The 18,175-nt window shown below is 48.2% G+C and overlaps 1 protein-coding gene across 2 annotated transcripts in view; it reads left to right on the forward strand.

The window, feature by feature from the left end:
* Positions 1-14,857, forward strand: part of FAM204A (family with sequence similarity 204 member A) — a 55,112-nt gene extending 40,255 nt beyond the window's left edge. For both annotated transcript variants that reach the window (XM_077257885.1, XM_077257886.1), the window contains exons 6-7: positions 1,311-1,420; positions 8,176-14,857. In XM_077257885.1, coding sequence (XP_077114000.1) covers positions 1,311-1,420; positions 8,176-8,227 — 162 coding nt within the window. In that variant the 3' untranslated portion in view covers positions 8,228-14,857. The remainder of the gene's footprint in view (positions 1-1,310; positions 1,421-8,175) is intronic.
* Positions 14,858-18,175: the final 3,318 nt, after the last annotated feature.

Here is an 18,175-nt window from a genome sequence, read left to right on the forward strand (position 1 = left end):
TCTGACTACTGTACACCGTGTGACTTTACTTTACATCTGACTACTCTACACCGTGTGACTTTACTTTACATCTGACTACTCTACACCGTGCGAGTTTACTTTACATCTGACTACTCTACACCGTGCGAGTTTACTTTACGTCTGACTACTCTACACCGTGCGAGTTTACTTTACATCTGACTACTCTACACCGTGTGACTTTACTTTACATCTGACTACTCTACACCGTGCGAGTTTACTTTACATCTGACTACTCTACAACGTGCGAGTTTACTTTACATCTGACTACTCTACACCGTGTGACTTTATTTTATGTCTGACTACTCTACACCGTGCGAGTTTACTTTACATCTGACTACTCTACACCGTGTGACTTTACTTTACATCTGACTACTCTACACCGTGTGACTTTACTTTACATCTGACTACTCTACACCGTGTGACTTTATTTTACATCTGACTACTCTACACCGTGCGAGTTTACTTTACATCTGACTACTCTACACCGTGCGAGTTTACTTTACATCTGACTACTCTACACCGTGTGACTTTACTTTACATCTGACTACTCTACACCGTGTGACTTTACTTTACATCTGACTACTCTACACCGTGCGAGTTTACTTTACATCTGACTACTCTACACCGTGTGACTTTACTTTACATCTGACTACTCTACACCGTGCGAGTTTACTTTACATCTGACTACTCTACACCGTGCGAGTTTACTTTACATCTGACTACTCTACACCGTGTGACTTTACTTTACATCTGACTACTCTACACCGTGCGAGTTTACTTTACATCTGACTACTCTACACCGTGCGAGTTTACTTTACATCTGACTACTCTACACCGTGTGACTTTACTTTACATCTGACTACTCTACACCGTGCGAGTTTACTTTACATCTGACTACTCTACACCGTGTGACTTTACTTTACATCTGACTACTCTACACCGTGTGACTTATGTCAGACCTAACGTAGTCAGATATAAAGTAAACTCGCACGGTGTAGAGTAGTCGGATGTAAAGTAGTCTTGACTACTCCACACGGCATGCTTTTCACTTTTCTCCTCTCTGCCATCCTCCGTCCCCCGCGTTGTTTCTCAGACCCCTCTAGTATCGGGGTCCTGGACACTAAACGTTGGGGTCTGCACTTTCTGATGCTTTGGTGCTTTTGCCTCTTGGCTCTTGACACTTCTGTGGAGAGATGTGCGGCCATGATAATGGCGCCCCCCTGACACGGCTCTAATCCGCTAATCCCCATTCACCGAGCTGCGCTCTCATCCTGCGTCTTTCTCTACAGATTGCAGTGAAGATCACAAAGGCGGCTGCTTATCACCGACACATGAAAGCCAAAGAAGAGCCACAATCTTCCCAGGACACTGCCACCAAGACCAAGCCTCCGGCCTGGGGGTGAGCACATGGGCAAGGCGCTGATGAGCGGGAGGGGCGCTGCACTCACCTGGGTAGTGGGGAGAATCTGTACTTGTCGCTTATTAAATGCTGATTACACTGGGGAACACAATTTTTTAAGAGTTAGGTCAGACAACTGTTCTTAATTAATTTTTGGATGCTGAATCCAGAAATGATCTCAGTTTTTCTCTATCACGTCAAGTTTTTGAACTATAGGATTTTTGTCTTCTCAAAAATATGTAAACTACTGTACCTAAAAAGTGTTGTTTTTTTTTAAATAGTACAAATATGAACAAAAATAGGTATTAAGCTTACCGTTAATGATGTTTCCAGGAGTCCATCCTGACAGCACTCTGGAGGACGTCCTCCTCCCCTTGCTGGGACAGGAAACACACGAGAGTTTAAAAGGTCCGGTCCCACCCCCAATCCTCAGTGTTGTAACAAGAACCGCCTCAAGGGAGATGCAAAGAAATATATATTTTAATGGTCAAAGAACATATAACACCATGTACCAGAAACATATTACATCATATGCTAGGAACATATTATATACATGTCAGGCTTATATTACAAAAGCATAACAATATTATCAGGGAGGGAACTACCCGTGCTGTCAGGATGGACTCCTGGAAACATCATTAACGGTAAGCTTAATACCTATTTTCCAGGACGTCATCCTGACAGCACTCTGGAGAGTACCAAAGCACCTCCTCAGGGTGGGATTACCACTTGGAGAACTTTTCTCCCGAATGCAGTATGTTGACCGGACAAAACATCAAGTTTATAATGTTTGCAAAAGGTATTCGCACTAGCCCATGTTGCGACTTTACAAATCTGCTCAAGAGAGGCGCCTGCCCTCTCAGCCCAAGAAGCAGCCATCCCTCTAGTAGAGTGTGCATGGAGACCCTTTGGAGGTGGAATCCCCTCCGACTGGTAGGCCTCCGAGATCACAGATGTGATCCATCGAGCAGTGGAGGCCTTAGAGGCCTTTTTACCTCTATTCCTACCGCCAAACAAAATAAATAGATTTGGGTCAATGCGCCATGAGTTGGTGGCTGACAGGTAGTCAAGGACCGCCTGTCTGACATCAAGGGAATGCAGAGCTTTCTCTTTTGAATTAGAAGGGTTACTGCAAAAGAATGGTAACACAATTTCCTGATTCCTATTTTTGAGCGTTCCCACTTTTGGAATAAACGAGGGATCTAGTTTAAGAATTACGCTATCCTCTCTAATCTGAAGATATGGGTCCCTTGTACACAGGGCTTGAATTTCCCCCACCCTCTTAGCCGTGGTAATCGCGACCAGAAATGCCGTTTTACGTGTCAGGGCCGAAATGGACATGTTATCCGCCGAGGCGTAATCGTCTTTGCAGAGGAATTTGAGGACCAGATTAAGGTCCCAAGGAGGAGATAATTGTCTAATGGTGGGGCGCAACCTTTGGGTGGCTCTGATAAATTAACTATCCACGGGTGTGTTGCTAGGGGATAGTCTAAAAAGGAGCTAAGTGCCGAGATCTGCACTTTCAAGGTGCTCGGTCTAAGCCCCTTATCAAAACCAGCCTGCAGGAAATCCAGAATTCTGGGTAAGTCGGGAGTGCCTGCCGCAACCTCAGACCTGCCACCCTCCAGACAGAAACGCCTCCAGATCTTCAAGTAGATTGTCGAGGTGACCGGCTTTCTGCTAGCCTTGATAGTGGCTATGACCTGGTCAGACACACCTCTTGCTTTCAGGATGTTCCTTTCAGGATCCAGGTTGAGAGATGTAGCTTCTCTGGGTCCGGATGGTACACTGGGCCCTGGTGGATTACATCTGGTCTGTGAGGAAGCTCCACTGGACTCTCGATTGCCAGGTCTACTAGAAGAGAGAACCAACTCCTTCTTGGCCAGTAAGGAACTACCAAAATCACTCGAGCCTGTTCTTCCTTGATCTTTCTGAGAACAGCCGGGATTAGTGCTAGAGGAGGGAATGCATATGAGAGGGGCTCCGTCCAGATTTGACTTAGACCGTCTATCCCTTCCAGCAGATCCCGGGGGTTCAGCGAGAAGAATCTTAAAACCTTCGAGTTTCTCCTGTTTGCGAAGAGGTCTATACTGGGAGTGCCCCAACGCAGGCACAGTTCCTGGAAGATGTCTTGGTTGAGTTCCCACTCTGTTGCCAACACTCTTCTTCTGCTCAGGTAATCCGCTACGATATTCTGCGAGCCCTCTAGGTGGATTGCCGAGATGGAAAGTATCGACTTCTCTGCCCAGCGAAATATTCTCCCCGCCAGCTCCTGAAGAGGATGGTGTCTTGGGCCTCCTTGGTGTTTTAGGAAGGAAACCGTTGTCACATTGTCGGACAATATCCTGACGTGACGATTCTCCAGAGTGCGACGGTTCATTCTCAGGGCTTCCCAGACGGCATACAACTCTTTGAAGTTGGATGAGTTGTGAGCGACGTCTGGAGGCCATTGTCCCTGGAGGATCCTTCCTTTTAAGTGAGCTCCCCAGCCCCAGGCGCTGGCGTCTGTAGTAACTACTACATAGGGATCGGTGGTCCATAGTACTCCGATTCTTAGTTTCTCTGAGTCTGTCCACCAAAGGAGAGATCTTCGCACTGGATCTGGTAGATGTAAAGTACTGTCCAGAGAAGACTGACTCCGGTCCCACTTGGAGAGGATTAAGCTCTGTAGTGGTCTTGAATGGAACTGAGCCCCTCTTACGCATGGTATGCATGCCGTCATTAGGCCTAGCACTCTCATGGCCATCCTTATTGAGACTCTGCGTTCCAGTAGGAGTCTGATCTGAACCTGCATCGCCTTCAGCTTGGCTTCGGGTAGTAGGGATATTCTGTTTGCAGAATCCAGACATACCCCCAGGAAGACTTTTTTGTGCTCTGGAATCAGGTCTGATTTCTGCCAGTTTATGACCCATCCCAAGTGTTCCATTATCGAGATGGTTCGGTTCCTGTGATCCGATAGGATCTCTGGTGTTCTTGCTATCAAGAGAAAATCGTCGAGATATGGGACTATTATAATCCCTTGGTTCCTTAGGAAAGCCACGATCTCTGACACCAGCTTCGTAAATACGCGAGGTGCTGAGGCAAGTCCAAACGGAAGGCACTGAAACTGGTAGTGACAGGTCCCGGACGGCAGAACTACCGCAAACCTCAGAAGCCTCTGAGATAGACGGTGGACAGGGACCTGATAATAGGCACTCTTCAAGTCGAGAGTGCACATCACAGCGTCCTGATCTATGAGGAGGATTGCCGATCGAATGGACTCCATACGAAACCTCTTGTACCTGACCCAGGCATTCAGAGGCTTCAGATTTACGATTGTGCGTGAGTCGCCTGATGGTTTCGTTATGGAGAACAGGGACGAGTAATGTCCCTGGCCTACTTCTAGTGGTGGCACTGGTATTATGACTTCTGAGGAAAGCTTATCCATTAAGTCTATTAACATAGGAGAGTCTTGCATAACCACCGTAGGTACGATGTACCTGTCTGGTGGAGGGGAGTAGAATTCGATACTGTAGCCTTCTGACACAGTCCGAAGGACCCATTGATTTTGAGTGACTCTGCCCCAGTTTGTCGCGAAATGGCGAAGCCTTCCCCCTATAAGAGTGGCGTCATTGCGATTTAGATTTAGAGGAGGGGCTGAAGAAGAAACTCCTGTTCTTATTACCGTGGCCACGGGAACCCCTATTAAAACCTCTATTGGACCTTCCCCCTCTGAAGTCGGACTGTCTTCTGAAGGGAAACCCTCTCCGAAAGGACTGAGACCTCTTAGGCTTGTCCTCTGGAAACCCTTTTTTCTTGTCAGAAGCCGACTCTAATATAGTGTCGAGGGAAGGACCGAACACCCTTGCCCCTGAAAAGGGAATTGAACACAATTTTGTTTTGGAAGCATTATCGCCAGACCAAGACCTTAGCCAGACCGCTCTTCTAGCCGCATTGGACAATGATCCATTTCTGGCTGAAAACCTGACTGACTCAGCCGTCATGTCAGATAGAAAAGCTGTGGCAGATTTCATTATAGGGAGAGAGTTTAGGATCTCTGACCTTGGGGTCTTATTAGAGAGATGCTCCTCTAATTGACCCATCCAAAGGTGCATAGACCGGGCTACCGAGGTAGCTGCAATGTTGGTCTTAGGCTACGTTCACATTTGCGTTGTGCGCCGCAGCGTCGGCGCCGCAGCGCACAACGCAAACAAAAACGCAGCAAAACGCATGCACAACGCTGCGTTTTGCGCCGCATGCGTCCTTTTTTAAATGGATTTTGGACGCAGCAAAAATGCAACTTGCTGCGTCCTCTGCGCCCAGACGCGGGCGCCGCAGCGACGCATGCGGCGCAAAACGCAAGTGCGATGCATGTCCATGCGCCCCCATGTTAAATATAGGGGCGCATGACGCATGCGGCGCCGCTGCGGCGCTCGCCGCTAATGTGAACGTAGCCTTAATTAGAGCCGCCGACGACTCCCAGGCTCTCTTTAGCAATATGTCCGCTTTTCGATCCATCGGATCGCGCAAGTTTGACGAGTCCTCGAATGGTATAGCTGTCTTTTTGGCGACCTTTGCCACTGGGACATCCACCTTGGGTATTTCGTCCCATAGCTTTACATCCTCCGGCTCGAAGGGTAGGCGAGACTTAAAGTCCTTAGACAATATCAGCCGACGTTCTGCCTCCTTCCACTCTTCAAGTACCATGGCTTTGATATGCTCACTAACCGGGAAGACGGTCTGCCGACGTGACATAAGTCCCCCAAACATCAGGTCCTGCCTGGATTGTGGCTTAGATGTCTCTTCTATTTGCATAGTGCAACGCACTGCCTGCACCAGATCATTCGTATCCTCCGCCTGGAAGAGGTATTTCCTCTGATGATCCTGGCTTCCAGAAGGAAGCTCGCCCTCTTCCTCAGAGACAAGGTCTTCAGAGTCAGACCTGTCATCAGAAGTATATTCCAGCTCCCGTCTGGCCCTTTTGCGACTGGGCATAGGGCTGGACTTTTCCACCATGGTATCCAGAGAAGCTTGGACCTCTTCTCGTATTAAGGACCTCATCTCGGATAATAAGGTGGGCTGCTCATCTCTCATAACCTTGGATGTGCAATCTGCACATAAGGTTTTGCCATGAGTGTCCAGGAGCTTCACACTACATATAGGGCATCTACTGGATTTCCCAGAGGCCTTGCCGGACTTCTTAACTTGACCAGGGGGGACAGCGGGGTTTCCCTTATCCTTAAACGATATAAGATAGGGAAAGTAACAGGGTGGCTGCTTATTTCCAGGGTGCTAGGGGAGTTTGCGCTACGTGCACTTATCCCCTCCTCAGGTGGCATGCTTTCCATGGCTCTGGAGTAGCAGGTCCCCACAGCTGACAGCGTCTTGACTGAAGTGCTACGATCCCTGTGAGATCCACGCTGGAGCGCACACCTCCCCCGTACATACAGCATTACCGGAAGTGAAGGTAACTGATGCCGCGAACCGGAAGTGACGCGGTCCCCGGAACTTCCGCCGGAAGAGTCAGAGCCCGGCGATCCCACGCTGCTGGATGCTGCCGACCTCGGGAACCGCGTCCGCAGCCGAGAGCCTCCCACCGGGAGGAGCGGCTGCTGATCTTTGGAGCAGAGGGACCCCCCTCTGGAGGGTTTCTGCCCTGAGCCTCTTGACAGGGGGAAGGATATTGGCAAGCCGCACGATCCCCCTGAGCTCCGGTAAGCTGCGCAGCTTCTCTCGTGCGTCCCTTGCAGGGACAGGAAAAACACTGAGGATTGGGGGTGGGACCGGACCTTTTAAACTCTCGTGTGTCTCCTGTCCCAGCAAGGGGAGGAGGACGTCCTCCAGAGTGCTGTCAGGATGACGTCCTGGAAAAATGAAATATATAAGAAATAGGCATGACAAATATGTTTTTTAACACTATCATGTTTTTTTACAAAGGATATATATATATATATATATATATATATATATGCAAGTATTTAAGGTAAAAATGTACATTTATAGCTTTTTCTGGAGTGTTTAACTTGAGGACAATCACGTTTGATGCTCCAGCAATAGTCAGCCATCATATGTACATCCCATCTACCCTGGTAACGGTCTTCCATAACCTTCAAATCTTGGTGAAATCGTTCACCTTGCTCATCGCTAACAGCACCAAGATTTTCCAGAAAGTTGGCAAGATGGCAATGCAGAAAATGTAGTTTAATACTCATGTTGCAACCAAGCGCTTTGTAGCTCTCCAATAGTTTCTGAACAATTTCTTTGTAATTACTTGCACGTGTATTTCCAAGAAAGTTCTTGACGACGTCTTTGAATGAAAGTTACAAGCTTTGAAAACTAACAAAGAAAAAAATCATAAAAGATATATAAATTACAACTAAGTGCCCAATGTAAAGAGAAAAGCTATCACAAATCCTATTTATTCCTACTATGATAAATTTTTTGTGTAAAGATATTGATAATTATGACGTATTGGGAGCTGCACACACCTCTCACCACACTGTCGCAGTTGTGACTACTCTTACAAGTTGCCACGTAGCTCTATATGAGTCGAATTGTAATCAGATAACAAGTCTTATTACAGATATCAGTGCAATTGTGTTTCTCTGGCAGGTAAGTTGTGGAGGAAAAACTTGACGTGCTAGAAAAAAAATGACTACGTTTTTGGAATCAGCATGCCAATTTTAGTATAAATCAGCTCAAAAACCTAACTCAACAGAAATTTTTTTTCAAATTGTTCCCCAGTGTTATTTGTCTTTTATTGTTTTTTTTTTCAGATTTGAAGCCAAGAAAAGATGGGAGACAAAGAGTAACATGGGATATATGTGACGGGCAGCAGTGTCCGAGCAACGGAGGCTGCGATGTCTGTGCACACATGTGACATTACAGACCACCATACATAGAATCCTAGAATGTCAGAGGTGGAAGGGACCTCCAGGGTCATCGGGACCTCCAGGGTCATCATGTCCAACCCCGTGCTCAATGCAGGAGTCACTAAACCATCTCAGACAGATGTCTGTCCAGCCTCTGTGTGAAGACTTCCAAAGAAGGAGATCTCACCACCTCTCGTGGCCGCCTGTTCCACTCATTGATCGTCCTCACTGTCAAAAAGTTTTTTCTAATATCTAATCTGTATCTTCTCCCTTTCAGTTTCTTCCATTGCTTTTCCTGTTTCCATGTTCAAATGAGAATAATGATCCCTCTACAATGTGACAGCCCTTCAGGTATTTGTAGACAGCTATTAAGTCTCCTCTTAGTCTTCTTTTTTCCAAGCTAAACATTCCCAGATCCTTTAACCATTCCTCGTAGGACATACTTTGCAGTCCGATCACCATCCTCGTAGCTCTTCTCTGAACTTGCTCCAGTTTTTCAGTGTCTTTTTTAAAATGTGCTGTCATGGCTCTGTTGTCAGGTGTCCCGGGAGCAGGGGATCGTTTCCTGTCCCTGATGCTAGGGACACCCTAGCTCGCCCTATTCCCTGTATTACTTCTGATGGAGAAGAGGCCGGGGCCACATACCTTGCCTTAGCTCCTGAATCCGCCTTCAGTCTGTACCCTTCCCCCACCCAGGGACAGGGGCATAGTAGTGCACCATAATGCAATGGTAGCTTGGTGAGAATAGAAAAAAACGTAATTATTAATGAATAAAAGTGAAAATGCCATCCTTAAATACAGATTAGATAAGTATAATACAGCCACAGTGGTGGACTAATATATACGCAACAACCTGTCGCTCAATATTGAAAAAAGCAAGAAACATAACTTTACCTATGATGTCAATTACAGGCCTCTCTCATCTTTTTAAGTGGGAGAACTTGCACAATCGGTGGCTGACTACATACTTTTTTCTCCACTGTATTATATTTCTGTAACGGGGTCTACTGTGCTGTAGTACCTCTTTAGGTACCACCCCGTGTTTCAGGAGGTCCACTCTGCCTTGGCTGGATTCTGAATGAAGGACGCTGGAATTCCTTGGTTACATGGGTGCATATAAAATCTCACTGCTTCTCCACGTATTTCCAGTCTAACAACACTTTATTCACAGAACACAGAATATATAACACAGATACAGAGGGCAGGCCAATAGAAAAACAGCAGGTCAGACATACATTACAATAGCCGCAGGTGGCCGGAGCCTGCCGATATTTACTGTGGGAATTACAAAGGTGGGGGAGGTCAGAAGGAGAATATCTTGTCCAGAGGCGCAGCCTGTGGACTGATGCATTTCACATGGAACCTATTATACATACATATACTGCATAACATATTCTTGGTGCTGGGGGGTTCTGTAACACGGCTCCCCTTTTCAGCGACGCGATCGGCATACACAGTCTGATCCTTAACGGATCGGTTTGGGGATGACCGAAGTTTATGGGGTTGGTACAAGTTCCGTTTGTCGACTTAGTCCATCGGCGTTACCGTTTTGTTTGCCGGGTCTGTAGTGGATGGTGAAGTCCAGAGGTTGTAGGGCTAAACTCCACTGCAGTAATCTGGCGTTGTCTCCGGAGACCCGATTAAGCCAGACTAGGGGATTATGGTCCGTTATGAGGGAAAACTGTCGTCCATACAAATATGGTTGTAACTTTTTGAGTGCCCATACTATTGCCAGGCACTCCTTCTCGATGGCCGCATAGCTCACTTCACGGGGCAGTAGTTTCCGACTCAGGTAAGCTACCGGGTGTTCTTGGCCGTCCGGCCCGACTTGTCTTAGTACTGCCCCCAATCCAAACATAGAAGCGTCCGTGTGAACAAGGAAACGTTTAGTTGGATCGGGTGCGGCCAATACAGGGGTATTGGTGAGGGTGTCCTTTAGCTGGCGGAAGGCTTCCTCACACTCTGAGGTCCAGGTTACCTGGCGGGGTTGGTTCTTACGGGTCAGATCAGTGAGGGGCTTGGCTACGCTGCTGTAATTGGGGACGAATTTCCTGTAATACCCTGCTGTCCCTAGAAACGCCATGACCTGGGTTTTAGTGCGTGGGGTGGGCCATTTGGCTATGGCCTCAATCTTGGCTGGTTCTGGTCGCTGTTTCCCACTTCCCACCCAATGCCCTAAATACTGAACCTCTGCTTTGTCCACGTGACACTTGTTTGGGTTCAGGGTGATTCTGGCCTTGTGGATCCTGTCTAATACTGTCTCTAGGTGATTTAGATGCTCTTCCCATGTCGCGCTGTAGATGGCGATGTCATCCAGGTAGGCACAAGCATAGTCCTGGAGACCATCCAGAAGCCGGTCAGCCAGCCTCTGGAAGGTCGCAGGGGCATTCTTCATCCCGAATGGCATAACTCGAAACTGGAATAAGCCGAACGGGGTGACAAATGCAGACTTGGGAATAGCGTCAGGACTAAGGGGAATCTGCCAGTAGCCTTTGCATAGATCGATGGTGGTCAAATACTTTGCCCCTGCCAGCCGGTCTAACAACTCATCCACACGCGGCATGGGATACGCATCCGTCACTGTTTTCTCATTGAGCTTACGATAGTCTACACAAAACCGTGTAGTCCCATCCTTCTTGGGCACTAACACTACGGGGGATGCCCAGGGACTATCTGATTCTTCAATGACCCCTAAACGCAACCTCTTGTATCTCTTGTCGCATCCCTTCTCGTACAGACTCAGGGACGCGGAAGGGGGGTTGTCTCAGGGGGGTCTGATCCTGGGTCTCAACCTTGTGTTGTGCCAGGCGAGTGTAGCCTGGTCTCCCTGAAAACATCCTCTGTCGCTGCCTCAACAATGCCTCCGCCTGCTGTTTCTCCCAGGGACCTAGGTCTTCACCCAAGTGTACCTGGTCCCATGTTTTAGACTGAGTCCTTTCCCCTAAAACATCAGGCAAGGGAAGTCCGGCTAAATCCTCTGCTTCAGGTGCACAGATGGCCACTACCTCATCAGGGCACTCCCGGTAGGGCTTCAGCATATTCACGTGGAACATGCGGATAACCCTGGGGTCATCACAATCGGCGACATTATAGGTGGTGTCGGCTATTTTCCCCACTGCCTGGTAGGGCCCCTGCCATGCAGCTTGGAACTTGTTCTGCCTGGTGGGCTCTAACACCAGGACCTTCCGATCGTACCATACGCGCTGGTGCCGCTGAGCCTCCTGCATGTTCCCACGTACAGCCTGGGTCAGCTCCTGTAGGTGGTCCCGGAATTCCAGCACATAGAGTACAATAGGTACCCCTTCTATGATGCCCTCCCCAGTGTTCTAGCACGAAGTCTAGGGGTCCCCTTACCCGTCTCCCGTATACTAGTTCGAACGGGGAGAACCCCGTGGATTCTTGGGGCACCTCCCGATAGGCATACAGGAGGTGAGGCAAGAATTTCTCCCAGTCCCTGTAGGTCCTGGTAAAAGTCCCAATGAGTTGTTTCAACGTTCCGTTAAAGCGTTCACACAACCCATTGGTTTGCGGGTGGTACGGGGTGCTTCTAATGGACTTTACGCCGCACAGCTTCCACAGTTGTTGGTCACTTCTGCTGTAAACTGGGTACCCTGGTCCGAGATAATCTCCCGGGGAAATCCAACCCGTGAGAAAACCTGAAGCAGGGCAGCCGCCACCATCTCTGCCAGTATGTTAGGTAACGCAACCGCCTCTGGATACCGTGTGGCATAATCTATCACTGTCAATATATACCTTTTCCCTGACGGACTGGGTTTGGCTAACGGCCCTATCAGATCGACCGCTACTTGGCTAAATGGTTCCTCCACAATGGGGAGGGGGCGTAATTTGGCCTTGCATCGATCTCCCCTCTTGCCAATGCGCTGGCAACTGTCACAGGTCTGGCAGTACTGACGAACATCATAGGTTACCCCCGGCCAAAAGAAGTTTTGTGTCAGACGATGCCTGGTGCAACTGACGCCGAAGTGCCTGGCCAAGGGTATGTCATGAGAGATTCGCAGTAACTCCTGCCTATACTTCTTGGGAACTACCAGCTGTCGTTTTATAGTGGGGCTCGTCCCTATGTGGTGCTGCTCTGTGATCCGGTAGAGGAGTCACTGCTTCCATATAAACTGTTCCCCTTCCAGTACCCCTCTCCCCTCTTGTGCCTTCCCACGATATCCCTCCAATGAAGGATCCTCAAGTAACTCCCTCTTAAATTCATCTGGTGTGGCCCAAGAAATGTGCCTGGCTATGGGAATACGTGTAGGGCTGGGATGTCTTACCTGGGCCTCCTCTGAGTGTGATTTCGCCTCCGCAGCTCGAGCTTGTCTCCGGGTGGTCACAGGATGTCTCAGCCAGAGGGGCAACCGAGAAGGCAGACAACATGGGCCCCAAGTAATTTCCCAGCAAAACATCTGTGGGCAAATCCTCCATCAAGCCGACCTCAACAAGGCCATCCCCGACTCCCCAGTTCAGGTGAATCCGGGCAGTGGGCAGTCGATGTATGGCTCCCCCTGCTACACGGACTGCCACTGTCCGGTCTGTCTTCTCTTGGTCCCGGACGAGATGAGGCTTCACAAGGGTCAAAGTTGCTCCGGAATCTCTTAGTCCCTGCATACGTTTCCCATTAACCCACACGACCTGTCGATGCTGTTGTCGATTATCTGCCCGGGCTGCCTGCACGGGGTCTACTTCATGCAGCACTTCCTCCATTTCTTCCACCCCTTGGTTAGTTGTAGCCCCCAATGTCGGGTCAACTTCGCCTTGGTAGCAGTGTACAGCAGCCCGGCTGAAGGTAGCTGTTCCCGCCTTTGGCTACTGGGTATGCTGAGTCCAGTTGGGACATTGTCTTTGCAGGTGGCCCAGCTGACGGCAGGTGTGACATCGCGCCCCAGGGGAACTGTGGTAGGCCGGGTTTCTAGCTGGTCCCCCTACAATCTTCGGTGGTTTGGGGCCCTCCAGACCCATGGGAGGACCCCTAGTGACCATCTTTGATCCGGACAACTGAGGCCTCCTGGCATCATGATATTCATCGGCCAGACGAGCGGCTTCCTCAAGAGTCGTTGGCCGCCTGTCCCGAAGCCATTCCTGTGTCTCGGGGGTTAGTCCATTAAAGAATCGTTCTAACAAGATGAGCTGGAGGACGTCCTCCTTAGTGGTTGCTTGGCTCCCTTGTACCCACTGTAGCAGTGACCGCCGTAATTTACAGGCCCATTCAGTGTGGATAGTCTGCGGAACTTTTGGCGGTATGCCTCTGGTGTCAGCGCATACCGGGCCAAGATCACTTCTTTGATCCGCTCATAGTCCATACAGTCCTCATCAGGTACTGTGCGATAGGCGTCCGCTGCCCGGCCTGTCAGCTTGCTGGCCAGAATCTGAACCCGTTCCTCCGGCTTCACTTGATGAAGGGCACACTGCCACTCAAAGTCCTGCAGAAAGCCATCAATGTCTTCCTCTGCCTCCCCCAACTGTCGGAAGGCATTATACTGGATCTTTTTGTGGCTTACTGTTGAAGGTACCTGGTCGGAGGCCAGAGCTCCCCCTGCTCGCTGACTCTCCGCTCTGCCATCTCCATCTTGGCCAGCTCCACTTTGATCCGCTCTGCCATCTCCATCTTGGCTAGCTCTATCCTGGTCTGCTCTGCCATCTTTTCCTTCAGATCAGTACGCACATCAGCCATCACCTCTCGTATGATCTCTACTGCAGGGTTTGGGCCATAGAACGCCAGTCTGTTCTTTACCTCCCTCTGGAATTCAGTCTCCTCCACGTTCACATTGGGGGGCGCTGCACTGTCGTGTTCCATGATGGCTGCTATCAAATCCACTTTTGTTTTGTTGCTGGCGATTAACCCTCGGGCTTCCACCAGATCTTTTAATGTAGTCCTCTTTAACTTCTGGTAGTTGTTTTCCATTCATTCTTTTCCTCCTGTAGAAGGGGTCTCACATCCCACTGTCTGCCACCAGTGTAACGGGGTCTACTGTGATGTAGTACCTCTTTAGGTACCACCCTGTGTTTCAGGAGGTCCACTCTGCTTGGCTGGATTCTGAATGAAGGACGCTGGCTGGAATTCCTTGGTTGCATGGGTGCATATAAAATCTCACTGTTTCTCCACGTATTTCCAGTCTAACAACACTTTATTCACAGTACACAGAATATATAACACAGATACAGAGGGCAGGCCAATAGAAAAACAGCAGGCCAGACATACATTACAATAGCCGCAGGCGGCCGGAGCCTGCCGATATTTACTGTGGGAATTACAAAGGTGGGGTAGGTCAGAAGGAGAATATCTTGTCCAGAGGTGCAGCCTGTGGACTGATGCATTTCACATGGAACCTATTATACATACATATACTGCATAACATATTCTTGGTGCTGGGGTGTTCTGTAACAATTACATTATATGTCTGGTGTCTGTATCATCTGGTATCTGCGCTATTCATTGTCTGTGGAACTGATGGTATTAGCCGAGCACAGCAGCTCTATAGATAATGAAGAGAGCAGAGGCCGAGCACACACAACTCTGCTCCATCTACGCCATCCACAACCTGTCTCCTCCATACATCTGTGACCTCGTCTCCCTGTACTTACCTACACGTAACCTCTGATCTGCACAAGATCTTCTATATTCCCCTGTTATCTCTTCTTCCCACAACTGCATACAAGACTTCTCCCGTGCTTCCCCCATACTCTGGAACTCTCTACCCCAACACATCAGACTCTCGCCTACCAGAGAAACCTTCAAAAAGAACCTGAAGACCCACCTCTTCCGACAAGCCTGCAGTGATCCTCAGTCTACTGAACCTCCGCACAACCAGCTCTACCCTCTCCTAGTGTATCCTCACCCATCCCCTGCAGACTGTGAGCCCTCGCGGGCAGGGTCCTCCCTCCTTCGGTACCTGTTAGTGCCTTGTTTTTTGCTCATGTTTATTGTATTTGTCTATATTTGCTCTTTTTCACAAGTAAAGCGCCATAGAATAAATCGCGCTATAAAAAAATATAATAATCTAGGACGAGACCGTGGACCCTTGTTCTCAGAATCTCTGGGGGGCCAGTGGACGAATCCCCAGTGATCAGCAAGTTATCTACAATCCAATGGGATCACACATACATCATACATAAACTGTACATATATCTACCCTATGTACACACGTATACCATGCATACAAACACACACATACCATACATATACCATAAATACACATCGTATACTCATACCGTACACACATATATACACACAGATGTTCAGACACATATATACAGTGCCTTGCAAAAGTATGCGGCCCCCTGGAACTTTCCAACCTTTTCCCACATATCATGCTTCAAACATAAAGATACCAAATGTAATTTTTTGATGAAGAATCAACAACAAGTGGAACACAATAGTGAAGTTGAACGAAATTTATTGGTTATTTAAAATTTTTGTGGAAATTCAAAAACTGAAAAGTGGGGCGTGCAATATTATTTGGCCCCTGTAACTTAATACTTTGTTGCGCCACCTTTTGCTGTGATTACAGCTGCAGTCGCTTGGGGTATGTCTCTATCAGTTTTGTACATCGAGAGACTGAAATTCTTGCCCATTCTTCCTTGAACTAAATAGCAAAGCCACTAGAGACTCAAGGGCTACAAAAATTCAATTTTCAACAGCAGAAAGAAAGGCAGCAACACTTACCTGCCTAGATCTTGGAACAAATGCACTGCAGGGTGCGGCCAGCCCATAAAGCAAGATGTTAGCAACACAGGTGCAAAATACCAGATCAACAGCCACTCTCCACATACCCACTCCTGGAGGGGGTGACTGCCCAGTATACAAGTGCACAATAAAGGCCCACATAGGGCGTTGTTCACACAATGGTACTGCATAGTGTCTGGTTCACAGCCTATTAGTCACGCCCCTACTTTTCGATTAGGCGGGCTGGCCAGCACACTCTCAACGCATCCCAGTGTGAACACCCCTCATGCAAGACTGAACGTGTTGGGGCTTGGCTGCACCCCGAAAAATATAGTGCAAAAAATACACAAAAATAGTGAGGTATTGGTTGATATTTTGGCCAAAATACGCAAGCTTGTAACCCACGCCAAGGGTCCCCATGCTTACGAGTCCTACACTAAACTAAATAGCAAAGCCACTAGAGACTCAAGGTCTACAGAAATTCAATTTGGCAAACAGCTCAAGCTCAGTGAGGATTGATGGAAATCGTTTGTGAACAGCAGTTTTCAGCTCTTTCCACAGATTCTCCATTGGATTGCGGTCTGGACTCTGACTTGGCCATTCTAACACCTGGATACATTTATTTGTGAACCATTCCATTGTAGATTTTCCTTTATGTTTGGGGTCATTGTCTTGTTGGAAGACAAATCTCCGTCTCAGTCTCAGGTCTTTTGCAGACTCCAACAGGTTTTCTTCAAGAATGGTCCTGTATTTGGCTCCATCCATCTTCCCATCTTCTCTGTCCCTGCTGAAGAAAAGTAGGTCCAAACCATGATGCTGCCACCACCATGTTTGACATTGGGGATGGTGTGTTCAGGGTGATGAGCTGTATTGCCTTTACGACAAACATATCGTTTGGCATTGTTGCCAAAAAGTTCGATTTTGGTTTCATCTGACCAGAGCACCTTCTTCCACGTTTGGTGTCTCCCAGGTGGCTTGTTGCAAACTTTAGAGGACACTTTTTATGGATATCTTTGAGAAGCCGCTTTCTTCTTGCCACTCTTCCATAAAGGCCAGATTTGTGCAGTGTACGACTGATTGTTGTCCTATGGACAGACTGTCCCACGTCAGCTGTAGATCTCTGCAGTTCATTAAGAGTGATCATGGGCCTCTTGGCTGCATCTCTGATCAGTCTTCTCCTTGTTTGAGATGAAAGTTTAGAGGGACGGCCGGGTCTTGGTAGATTTGCAGTGGTATGATACTCCTTCCATTTCAATATGATCCTTGCACATTGCTCCTTGGGATGTGTAAAGTTTTGGAAATCATTTTGTATCCAAATCCAGCTTTAAACTTCTCCACAACAGTATCACGGACCTGCCTGTTGTGTTCCTTGGTCTTCATGATGCTCTCTGTGCTTCACACAGAACCCTGAGACTATCACAGAGCAGGTGCATTTATACGGAGACTTGTTACACACAGGTGGATTATATGTACCATCATTAGGCATTTAGGACAACATTGGATCATTCTGAGATCCACAATGAACTTCTGCACTGAAAGGAAAGGGGCCGAATAATATTGCCCCCCCCCCACTTTTCAGCTTTTCAATTTCCACAAAAATTGAAAATAACCAATAAATTTTGTTCAACTTCACAATTGTGTTCAACTTGTTGTTGATTCTTCACCAAAAATTTACATTTGGTATCTTTATGTTTGAAGCATGATATGTGGGAAAAGGCTGAAAAGTTCAAGGGGGCCGAATACTTTCGCAAGGCACTGTGCATACACAGATGTACACACAAACACATAGATGCATAAATACAGAGACATACACACATAGATACACATGCGTGCACAAACACGCTCATATACATATTGTATACTGTACATACACCCACACCTACTGTACGTACATATACAAACACACATACTAACCTACGACCTCAGGTGTCCAGATGAGTGGTGTACGAGGTCGGCCTCAGAGATCAGCTGGAGAGGGCTGCAGACCCCACTGTGGGGATAGGGATGCAGCAGAGGGCTGATATCCGCTGTCCCGTGCAGCCTCCTCCCCGACCTCTGCTGGGAACAGAGCAGTGGAGGGAGCCGAAGTCACAATGTCAGTCCCTGCTCTTCCCCCACTGTTGGCCCCTGACTACAGCTGAGCACTCACCATTCGGGGGCGCCATGCAGGACAGACAGCCACCAGTGAGCGCGCTCATCAGCCTGGTGGGGAAAGCGTTCATTGGCCAGCGT

Source organism: Ranitomeya variabilis, chromosome 4 (genome assembly GCF_051348905.1).
Source record: "Ranitomeya variabilis isolate aRanVar5 chromosome 4, aRanVar5.hap1, whole genome shotgun sequence".
Lineage (NCBI taxonomy): Eukaryota > Metazoa > Chordata > Amphibia > Anura > Dendrobatidae > Ranitomeya > Ranitomeya variabilis.